Source organism: Acinonyx jubatus, chromosome B1, assembly GCF_027475565.1.
Source record: "Acinonyx jubatus isolate Ajub_Pintada_27869175 chromosome B1, VMU_Ajub_asm_v1.0, whole genome shotgun sequence".
Taxonomy (NCBI): Eukaryota; Metazoa; Chordata; class Mammalia; order Carnivora; family Felidae; genus Acinonyx; species Acinonyx jubatus.
In genome coordinates, this window is record NC_069382.1 from 110,988,716 (window position 1) to 111,003,518 (window position 14,803).

The 14,803-nt window shown below is 36.8% G+C and overlaps 1 protein-coding gene across 5 annotated transcripts in view; it reads left to right on the forward strand.

Moving 5' to 3' along the window:
- Positions 1-14,803, forward strand: part of CFI (complement factor I) — an 82,177-nt gene that overhangs the window by 50,654 nt on the left and 16,720 nt on the right. For 3 of the 5 annotated variants that reach the window (XM_053217065.1, XM_053217066.1, XM_015081846.3), the window contains 5 exons: positions 200-479; positions 2,028-2,181; positions 5,464-5,645; positions 6,504-6,617; positions 6,708-6,818. In XM_053217065.1, the coding sequence (XP_053073040.1) occupies positions 200-479; positions 2,028-2,181; positions 5,464-5,645; positions 6,504-6,617; positions 6,708-6,818 (841 nt within the window). Of the gene's footprint in view, positions 1-199; positions 480-2,027; positions 2,182-5,463; positions 5,646-6,503; positions 6,618-6,707; positions 6,819-13,868; positions 13,917-14,803 lie in introns of all 5 variants that reach the window. The other 2 variants (XM_027062404.2, XM_015081844.3) reach the window with 1 other exon arrangement.

Genomic DNA, 14,803 nt, shown 5'->3' on the forward strand with positions numbered 1-14,803 from the left:
GGTCAGTAACTTACCCATGGGCATATAACTGTAAGTCCTCCAGCTAGGGCTAGAAGTCACCTTTGTGATTCTGTAAGCCACTATACCACATCACCCTCATCCATACTGTGGGATAGGGGAGTCTCTTTTGTTTCTTTCCTTCACTTAATCATCTTCAAAAAAGATTTTAGTTTGTTAGTGTTTGTTTTGTGTTTTACAGCTTCCTTCGACATCATACATACCTCAAAAGGATCTGCTAGACAACAAGTGCCTAATTGAAAAATACACACATCTCTCCTGCAAAAAAGTCTTCTGTCAACCATGGCAGAAATGCATCGATGGGACCTGTATCTGTAAACTCCCTTATCAGTGCCCAAAGAATGGTACCTCAGTGTGCTCAACTAATGGGAAAAGCTACCTAACTTACTGTCAGCAGAAGAGTTTTGAATGTCTTCAGCCAAGGGCAAAGTTTTTAAATAGTGGAACATGCATAGCTGAAGGTAGGAAAGCCCTAGTTGAGTCTGTGATAGAAGAAAGAAATTGTTTACCATACTGTCTACTAGAAGATAATTTTGCTATGAAATGTTATGATGACAATTCAGAATTCCTCCCTAGACCCTTAATTGTAATGGGGGTGACAACTAAAGAAAATAGGGTCACCAGAATATAGCCAGCCTTTGAGTTCACAGCACAAGGCCCTGAAGCTGGTCCTTCCCCTCAGTGCCTGTGCCACTCTGCTGCCCAGCCCTTCAAAACTATCCCCACCCTCACTTCTACTTGGCTAACAGGACTATTCCCAGAGTCATTGAGTTGGTTCAGAACGCAGTGAAAAAGTCTTTATATAAGATTGATATTGATATGGAGCTGTGCCTGTGGACCTCCAGATCAAATAATTTCTTCTAGTGTCCCTCCCACCAGCCTCTACCCCTAAGGAGCCCCAAGCCCATTGGCCCTGATCTAAGGGGAGCTCAGGCTACTGCTGACCTAGGACATACTCTAGCAAACTTGGCACTTCAGATGAAAGAGCTTGTCTACACTCCATCCAGGCTTCTAATGCACTGAGGAGGCTGTGATGCTGATACGTAGATTGCCGGAGTGGTTAAGGTTAGGAATCTCACTGTCAGTTTTAGTTGCAAGCCCCTCCACCCCACCTCGGTTATTGACAAGCTATGTAACTGGTCAGACCCCATTTTACACCTCAGTAAAATGTGAATAACACCAGTTCCTAACTCCTAAGACTTTCATGAAGATTAAATAAAATGATGTATGTAAAAGCTCTTCATACAGTGTTTGGCACACAAAAAGAGCTCATGAAATTTTAACTAGTAGAGCAAACCTCAGCCTTATCTTCTAATATCAATTATCACAGACACTTCATGAATTTATAGAAAAATACTCAAAACATTCCTTGTAAAGGCACCATGACATATGCCAGCACACAGTTGCCTAAATATCTGTGTGATGCTTGGCTAAGATATTGAGGCACTGTGGAGTAGGAGAAGAAAGCTCCCTATTTGACCCCATCTCTATTGCCTGTTGGGAAGGAGGGAAGCAATAATGGAGATTATTTTGTCAGTGGCAGACTTTTGTTCTCTTGAGGCATTAAATGCCTTAAATATATGAGATACCTAAATTTTTTTTTTACATTTCAATTATTTGTTTGGCTTACTTTTAAGAGCACAGACTTGGGAGTGAGATCAATATAGTTTCATCAGATTCCTGGCTTCCCCACTTGAGCAAGTAAGTTAACCTCATGTATAAAAGTGGAGGCATTTAGGTTCCTCATGTAAAAATATCATTGTAATCTTCACAGGGTTGTTGTGAGGATTTCATAATAGTCTGTATAACTGGGTAGTATAGCCACTGATACATAATAGACCCTGGTAAAACAATTACAGACTATTATTTACTAAAATCTTCATGGTGTTCAAAGTTAATTTGAAATTACATTTTTTATTTTAAAGGCTTTTAATCAAGAGAAGAAAAGGTGAATGCCTAAATATTGCTCATTCTTTTGTGTGTGGGTGGGTGTGTGTTTTTAATTTTAGGACAATTTAGTGTTTCCTTAAAGTATGGAACTACCACTTCTGAGGGAATTGTTGAAGTAAAACTTGTAGACCAAGATAAGAAAATGTTCATATGTAAAAAAGCCTGGAGCATAGTGGAGGCTAATGTGGCCTGTCTTGAACTTGGATTTCAACAGTAAGTGCTTGTGCCAGTGGATTTTCCCAGGGTTGGTTTGGTCTTATTGTTCCAATTATTTGTTTTTTGATTACCCAATCTTTCTGTGCCTTAATTTCCTCATATGTGACCTGAGAGTATGAACTACCTGTCTCACAGCATTGTTATGAGGATTAGATATGTTCATGTTTGACTAGCACTTAGAACACTGCTGAACACAAATCACCTGTAAGTTTGTTGGAAGTTTCTGGATACGAATCTTTTGCAGTTTCAGATAGCTATAAACATGTTCATTACTGTATATCTCTACTTGTCTATAATTATCCCCACTTTTTCATACCTAATATTGTTTATCTATGTCTTCTCTCTCTTTTTCTTGGTCAACCTTGAAGAGATTTGTCTATTTGATAGTGGTTTTTATTTGTATATCTTATACATAAATTGTCTCTTGTTACTTTACTCTCACTTCATTAACTTTTGTTGTTATCTTTGGCTCTCTCTCTTCTGTTCTCTATTGTATTTTCCTAATTCCTTGAGTTAAATGCTTAACTCCTAAATTTTCAATTTTTCTTATTTTCTAATATAAGCATTTAAGGTACAAATTTCTCTCTAGGTAATGCATCATCTGCATGCCATAAGCCTCAGTGGCATACAATAAAAGTGGTATTTTATTTATTGTTCAGTTTGAAATATTTTCAGGTTTTCAGTATAATTCTTCTTTGATTTAGAAGTTTCTTTTTTTGGGGCGCCTGGGTGGCGCAGTCGGTTAAGCGTCCGACTTCAGCCAGGTCACGATCTCGCGGTCCGCGAGTTCGAGCCCCCGCGTCGGGCTCTGGGCTGATGGCTCAGAGCCTGGAGCCTGTTTCCGATTCTGTGTCTCCCTCTCTCTCTGCCCCTCGCCCGTTCATGCTCTGTCTCTCTCTGTCCCAAAAATAAATAAATGTTGGAAAAAAAAAGAAAGAAGTTTCTTTTTTACTTTTGAAATGAATATATATTTGCTTTTAGTTAACTTTTTGTTATAGATTTCTTATTTAATTGTATTGTTGTAAGAGAATGGTTCCTATATGATAATTGTTTAAATATTTGTTGACACTTGCTTTGTGCTGAGTATATTTTAAATGTTTCAAGGGCAGGGTTCTAGATAATAAGTATGTTATCCATTAAAATAAACAAGCTCATAACTGCTTTGTTCAAATCTTTTCCTATTTACTTACTTGTAAGCTTTCTGTGTCTTTATCTTTTAAATGTGTCCCTTATAAACAGCACATATCTAGATTTTTTCTAAAAATCCAATATGACAATAACTCTGAATAGTTTAGTCCATTTACATTATTGTGATTATTTACATTGTTGAATTTATTTTCCCTTATTTTATAATTATTATTTAACCTGCTTTTTCTGTGTGCTTTCTTCCTTTTCTAACTTCTACTGGGTTAATAAAGTTGTTGTGTTTTTTCATTCTCCCCTCTCTTCCCCCTCTACTTGGTTTGTAAACTATACACATCCTATTTCTGTTGTTTTTGTGGTTATCTTCACATTTATACCACGAATCCTTAACTTAGGAATTCCTCACCCTCTTCAGGAATAATACAAAGAATTCATTATTTCTATCAAGGTTCCAGGATTTAGTTCCACATTATTTTTTATATTCCTGAAGTTAATTTCTATCATTATATAAGCAATTATAATACATACTGTCAGATGTACTTCATGTTTACCAACATCTTGGTTTGTTACTGCTTTTTGCATCTCTCAACATTATGCTGAATTCAGTTTCCTTCTTTCTAAACCATATCTGCTAGAAGTTTATTAGTGAGAGTATCTTATCATTAAATTGAGCCACAGAATATTTGTAATTTTTGACAGTTTGTGACCTACAACCTATAAGTCAACCTAATGGGAAACTCTCTCAGTCTTTGATCTCCCAGTATTTTGCTTTTATCATATTTTGTATAAGCTCATGGACAGACTTCTCTTATTTTAGCCAGTGGATATTTCCCTTACTTCTTTAAGAGCTCATTGAAGCCATTTATTATATTTTATCTAGTACTTTTGGATAGTTTTAGAATGAGAGATTTTTTTCAAATTATATACCTCTGAGATTGCCCCAATAGCTCTCATTTGTTCTCATATTTTGATGCTGCTTGGCAGTTTTATGACTCTTGTATTGTCATTATGGATCTTAAATCATTAAAAATACCTCCCTGTTTCCTTTAAGCTTATTTATTTATTTTGAGAGAGAGAGAATGAGCAGGAGAGGGGCAGAGAGAGAGGGAGAGAGGGAATCCAAAGCAGGCTCTGCACTATCAGCACAGAGCCTGATGCAGGGCTCAGACCCACAAACCATGAGATCATGACCTGATCTTAAATCAAGAGTCAGACGCTTAACTGACTGAGCCACCCAGTCACCCCTGACTTTCATTCTAATTGATCTTATATTTATATTGCCCTTGTTGCTTTATTATTGTTTATATTTACCCGATGCATCTTTGCTCAACTTTTTATTTATAACACCATTTTCCTCATTTCCTTCTAAAGAGAAGCAGGGAACAATTGAATGTTCTGGAAGAATAGTTTACTATAACTCATCACCTCTAGGATATTGAGTCATAGAGGTAGCCTCTTACCTGCACAAATTCTGAACAAATTAGAAAGTCCAAGCAATGGTATATAGATGCCAAAAATCACCTTAATACTGTCAAGGCTGAATTGAGGATATAGCTTAATGTAAAAACAAAATGAACCTGCTAGAATTGAACCATGTTAACCTCCCAAATTCTAAGCAATAATAGGGCTAACCAGGTAAGCCTTCTAGCATGAGGCAGGTGAAGAGGCCCCCAAAAGGAAAGATGGAAAACATGAGCTACTTGTCTGATTTATAATTCCAAAATTCTCTGATTAATTATCCTACTCCTTTTCCTTGAGCAAAAAGGAATTAAGAGATGAAGAGAGGCCAAGAATGATACATCTTAGGTTGGAAGGAAACATCAGGAGTGTGGAAGGATTCCTCCTTAACAAGAAACAGGAGGGGAAACTAATATTTGCTGAGTGCTTACCAGGTTTGAACTTTGGCTAGTCAGTTTAAATTGATTGTTTTAATTAATCTTTATAAAACTTGCTGAGATTGTCATATTCTCTTTTACAAGTGAAGATACTGAGCCTCAGAGAATTTAAGCATCTTGCTCAATGTATCTTATGTAGAAAATTAGAGGAAATTACTTTAGTTCCTTACCTCCTATAGTGAGGTTATAAGTGCAAAGTACAAATTATTCTACCTTAATGTTTCATTTATTCTATTTGCAGAGGTGCTTTGGAGGCTCAAAAAAGTTTTGAAGTTCCTGAAGATCTCCATATAAATTCTACCGAATGTCTGCATGTGCATTGTCGAGGATTAGAAACTAGTTTGGCTGAATGCACTTTTATTAAGAGAAGAACTAAAAATTACCAGGATTTAGCTGGTGTGGTATGTTACACACAGAATACAGGTTGGTAGAGTGCTTGCCTGAAACCTCAAAACTTCCTTTAGAATTGTTTATTCCATACCATGACTGTAGTAAACAGATGATGGATACTCAGTTGCAGCAATAGAGGCAAAATCATTTTGGAGGCTTTAGAGCCTAAATTGGTGCTTTTCCTGTGTTCTCAAATACTCCTATATAGGAAGCAAAGTTGCCTGACTCCTCTTTGCTTCCTGAAACATCTGGATTAAAGTTAATATAACAAACCTAAGTAACTCAAACGTCAGAAGAAACTTCATCTTCTTTGAGAGATCCAGCCTACACACTTCAAAATGCCTTTAAAATATTTAAGTGACCACATCTATGCCTCAGTCTCAAGGCAGTCACTGCCACTTTTCTCTTCCATCCTGACATTGGAATATTTTAGTATTATGTATGGTTTAAAGACTAAAGGCTTTTTTGGTGCTAAAAAAAAAGAAAAGAAAAGAAAAAAAGGACTATCAAAGTGTAAATGGCACTGCCCAAGCAAGTCATGGGATGGAAGTGAGGATTCATGGAACAGCATTAAAGAAATGGGTGAACACCAGTGCTTGCTGATGTTAGCGAGGGCTCTTGATCCCTGAGCCTCCTTCTCCAATGCCAGTGAGTACAGACCTCCACCATAAATACTGATTTTCAGAGATAATGAAAGGGCCTCCATAAACCCACTCTGACATTTATTTTCTTTATTTACCATATATATATTATGTTGATGCTACCAATACATTAAATCCTTTTTTATTTGATGCCCGACTTTATCTTAAAGTCCCCATTATGCCAAGTGTGATAAATATGTCACCTAGAACTCCATAAATAAATTTCACAAAGATCATTCCTAATTTACAGTTTCTTCAGCAAATGACTCCTTTCGTTGTGTGAATGGGAAATATATTCCTCAAAAGAAAACCTGTAATGGTGTCAATGACTGTGGAGACCAAAGTGATGAGTTGTGCTGTAAAGGTAGTAGTACTTTTGAATTTAAGATTCTATCCCACTCGACTTTAAGTAAGAAAAAATAAAAATAAAAACCTCTTCATTTATGTTTCATAGGATGCCGAGGCAAAAGTTTCCTTTGTAAATCCGGTGTTTGTATTCCAAATAAGTATAAGTGCAATGGTGAGCTGGACTGCATTACAGGAGAAGATGAAATTGGTTGTAAAGGTAATTGAAAGTTTTGTGGTTACACTTTTCCATTATTTGATCCAGGGATTCTGCAACTTCCTTTTAGGTATATTTTAATCTTAAGTGAGTATAGACGAGTGTTAGCAGTAAGGGTACTACTGAGAGTGGGCATGTGAAGAACTATGGAATGTTCTTCTCTGATGTTTTCATTTATTAAATATTTATTGGTTATTTCAGAACTTTTTATTAGAAAAGTTCCCACATAACAAAAATCGACAGATTATTAGAATGAACCAATATGTGCCTATCTCTCAGCTTCAACAATTACCAGTATTTTGCCAGTCTTGTTCAGCTTGAGTATTTTAAAGCACATTTGAGATATTATGTCACTTCACTATATACATCTCTAATGATACACTTTACACGTACATAATATACTCTCATTAGTACACGTAAAAATAATAATATCCTAACACTGCTTAATAACAGCCCATGTTCATGTTTTCCCAACTGTCTCAAAAATGTCTTTTTAGAACAATGTGTTTGAATCAGGGTCCAAAAGAATCTAACATTGTGTTTGATTATTAAATTTTTAAAGTCTCTTTTATTCTTTAAAAGTTAACTCACCTGGAAACACAACGATCCATTATCTTCAGGACACAGCAAAAGCAGTCCTAGGAGGGATGTTTATACCAATACAGGCCTATCTCAAGAAAGAAGAAAAATCCCAAATAAACAATCTAACATTAAACCTAAAGAAACTAGAAAAGGGAGGAAAAAAAATCCCAAAGATAGTAAAAGGAAGGAAATATAAGGATTAGAGCAGAAATGAATGATATAGAGACTAAAGAAAAAAAAAATAGAAAATGCCAATGAAACCAAGTGTTGTTTGTTTGAAAAGATAAACAAAATTGATAAATCTTCGGCCAGGGTCATTGAGAAAAAAAGAAAGAGGAGTCAAATAAATAAAATCAGAAATGAAAAAGGAGAAGTAACTGGCACCACAGAAATACAAAAGCTTTTATAAGAGGCTACTATGAAAATGATAGGCAACAAACTGGACAATTTAAAAGAAATTGATACATTCTTAGAAACATACAATGTTCCAAAACTGAATCAGGAAGAAATAGAAAATCTGGACAGACTGATTACTAGTAGTGTAAAGAACTGGTAATCATAAAAAGTCCCAACAAACAAAGTTTCAGGACCAAATAGTTTCACAGGTTAATTCTACCAAACATTTAAAGAAGAGTTAATACCTATTCTCAAACTATTCCAAAAAATAGAAGAGGAAGGAAAACTTCCAAGTTTGTTCCATAAAGCCAGCATTACCCTGATACCAAAACCAGACAGACACTACCAAAAAAAGGAAACTACACATCAATATCCCTAAAGAACATAGATGCAAAAATCCTCAACAAAACATTAAAAGAATCATTCATGATCAAGTGAGATTTATTCCAAGGATGCAAGAATGATTCAATGTCCTCAAATCAATCAATGTGATGCATCACATTAACAAAACAAAGGATAAAAACATATAATCATCACAATAGATTCAAAATAAGAATTTGCCAAAATTCAATATCCATTCATGATAAAAACTCTCAACAAGGTGGGTTTAGAGGGAACATACCTCAACATAATAAAGGCCATATATGACAAACCCACGATTAACATCATACTCAATGGTGAAAAGCTGAAAGCTTTTCCTCTAAGATCAGGAATAAGACAAAGATGTCCACTCTTGACACTTCTGTTCAGCATAGTACTTAAGTCCTAGCCCTAACCATCAGACAAGGAAGGAACGAAGGGAGGGAGGGAGGGAGGGAGGAAGGGAGGGCATCCTAATTTGTATGGAAAAAACAAAACTGTCAAACTTTGCAAATGACATGATACTTTACATAGGAAACCCTAAAGACTACCAAAAACCTATTAGAGCTAATAAATGAATTCACTAAAATTGCAGAATACAGAGTTAACATTCAGATATCAGTTGTGTTTCTATATACTAATAATAAACTACCAGAAAAAGAAATTAAGATAATAATCCCACTTACAATTACACCAAGAAGAATAAAATACCTAGAAGTATTTATTTTATTAACCAAGGAGGTGAAAGATTTATACTCTGAAAACGATATGACATTGATGAAAGAAAATGGAAGTGACACAAATAAATGGAAAGATATACCATATTTGTGGACTGGAAGAATAAATATTGTTAAACTGTCCATACCCAAAGCAATCTACAGATTTAATGCAACCCCTATCTAAATATCAATAGTATTTTTCACAGAACTAGAGCAAAGAATCCTAAAATTTTTATGGAACCACAAAAGACCCTGAACAACCAAGCAATCTTGAAAAGAACAAAGTTGGAGGTATCACAATCCTAGATTTCAAGATATACTACAAGCCTATAGTAATCAAAACAGTATGGTACTGGCACAAAAAGACACATAGATCAATAATAGAACAGGATACAAAGCCCAGAAATAAATTGATGCTTACATGGTAAATTAATCTACAACAAAGGTGGCAAGAATATACAATCTGGAAAAGACAGTCTCTTCAATAAATGGTGTTGGGAAAGCTGGCCATGTACATTTAAAAAAATGAAATTGGACCACTTTCTTACACCATACATAAAAATAAACTCAAAATAGACTAGAGAATTAAAAACCTAAATGTGAGACCTGAAACCAGAAGACTACTAAAAGAGAACATAGGCAGTAATCTCTTAGACGTCAGCCTTAGCAACATTTTTCCAGATTTGTCTCCTCAGGCAAGGGAAATAAAAGCAAAAATAAACTACTGGGACTACAACAAAATAAACCATCAGCAAAACAAAAAGACAACCTACCAAATGGGAGAAGATATTTGTGAATAATATATCTGATAAGGGGTTAATATCCAAAATATAAAAACTTATACAACTCAATGCACAAAAAAACAAATTATTTGATTAAAAAATAGGTAGAGGACCTGAATAGACATTTGTCCAAAGAAGACCTATAGATGGCCAACAGACACATCCCTAATCAGCAGGGAAATACAAATTAAAACCACAATGAGATATCACCTCACATCAGTCAGCATACCTAGTATCAAAAAGACAAGAATTAACAAGTATTAGTGTGGAAGTGGAGAAAGGGAACCCTTGTGCACTATTGGTGGGAATGTAAATTGCTGCAGCCATTATGGAAAACATGGAGGTTTCTCAAAAAAAATTACACACACGCACACACCACTACCCTATGATCCATCAATTCCACTACTGAGTACCCAAAGGAAACAAAAACAATTCAAAAAAGATGTATGCATCTCTATATTTATTGCAGCATTATTTACAATAGCCAAGATATGGAAGCAACCTAAGTGTCCATTGACAGATGAACGGATAAAGAAGATGTGATACACACACACACACACACACACACACACACACACCAGAATATTACTTGAGTCCTAAAAAAGAATGACTTCTTGCCATTTGCAACATTCATAAACCTAGAGAGAATTATGCTAAGTGAAATGAGTCAGAGAAAGATAGATACCATATGATTTCACTTATATGTGGAATCTAAAAAACAAACCAAAGAACTAACAAAAACAGAGGCAGATACATAAATACAGAGAAAAACTGGTGGTTTCCAGACTGCAGAGGTGGGGAGGATGGATGAAGTAGGTGAAGGAGATTAAGAAGTACAAACTTCCAGGGGCACTTGGGTGCTCCGTTGGTTAAGCAACCAGCTCTTGATTTCAGCTCAGGTCATGATCTCGTGGTTCTTGAGATCAAGCACAGTGCCTGTTTGGGATTCTCTCTCTCTCTCTCTGCCCTTCTCCTGCACTCTCTCAAAATAAATAAGCTTTAAAAAAAAGTATAAACTTCCAGTTACAAATAAGTCATGGGCTGAAAAGTATAGCATAGAGAATACAGTGCATAATACTGTAATATTGTATGATGACAGATAGTAATCACATTTATTGTGGTCAGCATTGCATAATGTATAGAATTGTTGAATCACTTGGTCATACACCTGAAACTAATATAACACTATGTCAACTATACTTCAATTAAAAAAAAAGTTACCTACCCATCCACCACCAATTTTTCTCATGCCACTGATTTTTTAGAGACACTTGGTCATTTGCCTACAAGATGTTCCTTATTCTGGATTTTTAGAGACTTCATTAGATACAAAGTTCAATATTTTAGGCAAGAATTCTTGATGGGTGGTGCTATGTCCTTTTTATTACATATAAAGTTATGTTGTCTGGGTATCCCACAACTAGTGACACTAAGATTTATCACTGGACCAGCTTGATATTTCCTTTACAAAATTCCCCCACAACCTTTCATCTTAATGGTCTTTAGTAGCCTGTGTGATTGTTGACTAGATTCCTTTGTCAATAGGAACTATAAAATGGTGATTTCTAATTCAGCATTCTTTCTGCATTTATTTACTAGTTTTCTATAGAGAAGAATTTTCCTTCATCAACTATTTTGTTTCCATGAAATGCAATTCATAATAAAAAGGAAGAATAGTGTTTAATTCTTTCCCTTTATTTACCAAGTTTCAAAGCAATGAGTTAATGCTCTTTGTTTTTTTGGTGCTCGTTGGAAAACCTCTGATGGTAAAAAATATTTGCTAGGTACCTACTCTGTGTCACACAGATTGACTTCTTGCTTACATCAATGCTTTCTGGAGGAAAAGTTTATGGAAGTTATTATACTCATTCATTTACTCAGTGAATATTTATTAAGTTCTTACTAAACAGTGCCATACCCCGCTTTAGGTACTGGGGTTGCAGTAATGAGTAACATGTCAGAAATCCCTGCCCCATCATTGATCTTACGTTCTAGTGGTGGAAGAGAGACAATAAACAAGAGAAATATGTAAGATATGTAGGAAAATAATAAGTATAAGCAGAAAAATAAAGCGAGGAGGAAGGATATAAAATGTCAGGGGTAAGTTCTGAAATTTTAGATAAGGTAGTCTGGAGAGGCTCACTCACTGAGGTTACTTCTAGGTAAAGAGCTGGAGGAAAGGATGGAGCCAGCCACGCAGATGTCTGTGGAAGAGTGTTCTAGGCAGAGGCACCAACCAGTGCAGTGTTCATAAGAGAGCAACTTTCCAGGATATTTGAGGAGCAAGCAGCAAGGAGGCTAATGGGGCATGTGTCACAGGTGCTGGTAGTGAGAGGTTAAAGAATAAATAGTTGGGGCACCTGGGTGGCTCAGTCAGTTAAGCATCTGACTTTGGCTGAGGTCATGATCTCAAGGTTTGAGTTCGATCCCCACATTGGGCTCTGTGCCGACGGCTTAGACCCTGGAGCCTGGATTGGATTCTGTGTCTCCCTCTATCTCTCCGCTCCTCCCCCACTCACACTCTGTCTCTCTCTCTTAAAAATAAATAAACATTAAATTTAAAAAAAAAGAGCAAATAGTTGGAGAGGTTGGACAGATGGTTGGGGTGGGTGGAGGGAGACAAGGGCAGATAGTCAAGCCTGGTAGTAAGGGAAATAGGGAATTTAAAGCAGAGGCACCACATGATTTGACTTACATTTAATTTTATTTTTTATAATTTTTTAATGTTATTTATTTTGAGAGAGACAGAGACAGAGCACAAGCAGGGAAGAGGCAAAGAGAGAGGGAGACACAGAATCTGAAGCAGCTTCCAGGCTCTGAGCTGTCAGCACAGAGCCGGACACAGGGTTTGAACTCATGAGCTGTGAGATCATGACCTGAGCCAAAGTTGGACACTCAACTGACTGAGCTACCTGGGCGCCCCTGACTTGCAGTTGAAATCAAGATTACTCTGGCTGCTGTGTGGCGACTAGGCTGTATAAGGGCAAGGGGAGAAGCAGGGAGGCCAGTTAGGAAGCCACGCAGTCATCCAGGGAAGAGATGATAGTGATAAGAATAAGTTGGTAGGGAGGGAAATGGTGAGAAGCAGTCACGTTCTGGATGTATTTTGAAGCTGGAGCCAGAAGGATTGACCAGTAGTTAGATGGAGGCATGAGAAGAAATGAGCAGTTAAGGGTGACTCCAGCGGTGTGGGCCTGAGAACTGGAAAAATGGAGCTGCTTTCAACAAAGATGGGGAAGACTGTGAGAGCAGTAGGCATGCTTGTATCTGCTTCGTTTATGAAATTTATCCAGTGGTGTGCTGGTAGATGCTGGTAAATTGGCTTTGGAGAGGGAGAGAAAATCCCTGATTTGTAGCTTTTGCTAATTCCTGTGGTGTGATTACTCCCACCATGGGTGATTTCAAGCCAAATTTATATGATGCCACAGAACACAAACTAGGAAGTGGTGACCTAGTCTCTGATGTGGTGATAGACCCCCATGTCAGGACACCACTGTTAACTGTTTATTGTAGTTTTTTGTACCTATCTTCCCTTCCCCTCCCTTGTCAACAGTAAACCCCTTGAAAACAGAATCTGTTTTTATATTCCAAATATGCCTTATAGGGGCGCCTGGGTGGCGCAGTCGGTTAAGCGTCCGACTTCAGCCAGATCACGATCTCGTGGTCCGTGAGTTCGAGCCCCGCGTCAGGCTCTGGGCTGATGGCTCGGAGCCTGGAGCCTGTTTCTGATTCTGTGTCTCCCTCTCTCTCTGCCCCTCCCCCGTTAATGCTCTGTCTCTCTCTGTCCCAAAAATAAATAAAAAACATTGAAAAAAAAAATTCAAATGTGCCTTATAAATAAGCATTAAATAAATGTCGGAGATATGTATGGATACATGAATTAATAATAATTCTTTTTTGGCATTGCTTGGTATTATTTGAGTTTACTGAAGACTTATTTAATTCCCCATTGACATCAGTTCTTAAATGTAAAAACACACGGTTTTAGGATTTCAAATCATATTATTTCTTTTGATGCTTATATAAGCAGTTGAGCAATGTACTTTATGTTCATTAAATGTAGCTATAATCTTAGTAAAAAGAGGAAAGAAATAAATTTTAAAACATTTTTCAGGGAGAACGGGAAGCCATTGACTCTTGCCAGTGAAGATGGACAGTTTTTCCCTCCCAGTTTTATTGAGATAGAATTAACATACAATGCTGTTTATGTTTAGGTGAATGGCATATTGATCTGACACATGTATCGGGACATGATGACCACAGTAAGTTTAGTTAACATCCATCTCATCATAGAGTTAACAATTCTTTTTTCTTTGTGATAAGAGATTTACTCACGAAACAACTTTCAAGTATACCGTACAGCAATGTTAACTATAGTCACCATGCTGTACATTACATCTCCAGCATGCACTTATCTGGAAGTTTGTACCTTTTGATCACCTTCACCTAATTCCCTACCTCACCCTCTGCCTCTAGTAACCACAGATCTGATCTCTTTTTCTATGAGTTTGTTTTGTTAGATTCCACATATGGGTGAGATCATGTATTTGTCTTTCTCTGAAGCTCTACAGTTCAATTTCACTTTTCAGTATAATACTACTTGGGGTTTCTTCTCCTTCTCCTCCTCTTCTGCCCCTTTTCCCTCCTCCTCCTCTTTCTTCTCCTGATTCAAAACTCTAAAGTTTAAGGTCATCCGTGCTCATGGATTGGAAGAACAAATATTGTCAAAATGTCAATACTACCCAAAGCTATCTACACATTCAATGCAATCCCAATCAAAATTGCACCAGCATTCTTCTCAAAGCTAGAACAAGCAATCCTAAAATTCATATGGAACCACAAAAGGCCCTAAATAGCCAACGTAATTTTGAAGAAGAAGACCAAAGCAGGAGGCATCACAATCCCAGACTTTAGCCTCTACTACAAAGCTGTCATCATCAAGACAGCATGGTATTGGCACAAAAACAGACACATAGACCAATGGAATAGAATAGAAACCCCGGAACTAGACCCACAAACGTATGGCCAACTCATCTTTGACAAAGCAGGAAAGAACATCCAATGGAAAAAAGACAGTCTCTTTAACAAATGGTGCTGGGAGAACTGGACAGCAACATGCAGAAGGTTGAAACTAGACCACTTTCTCACA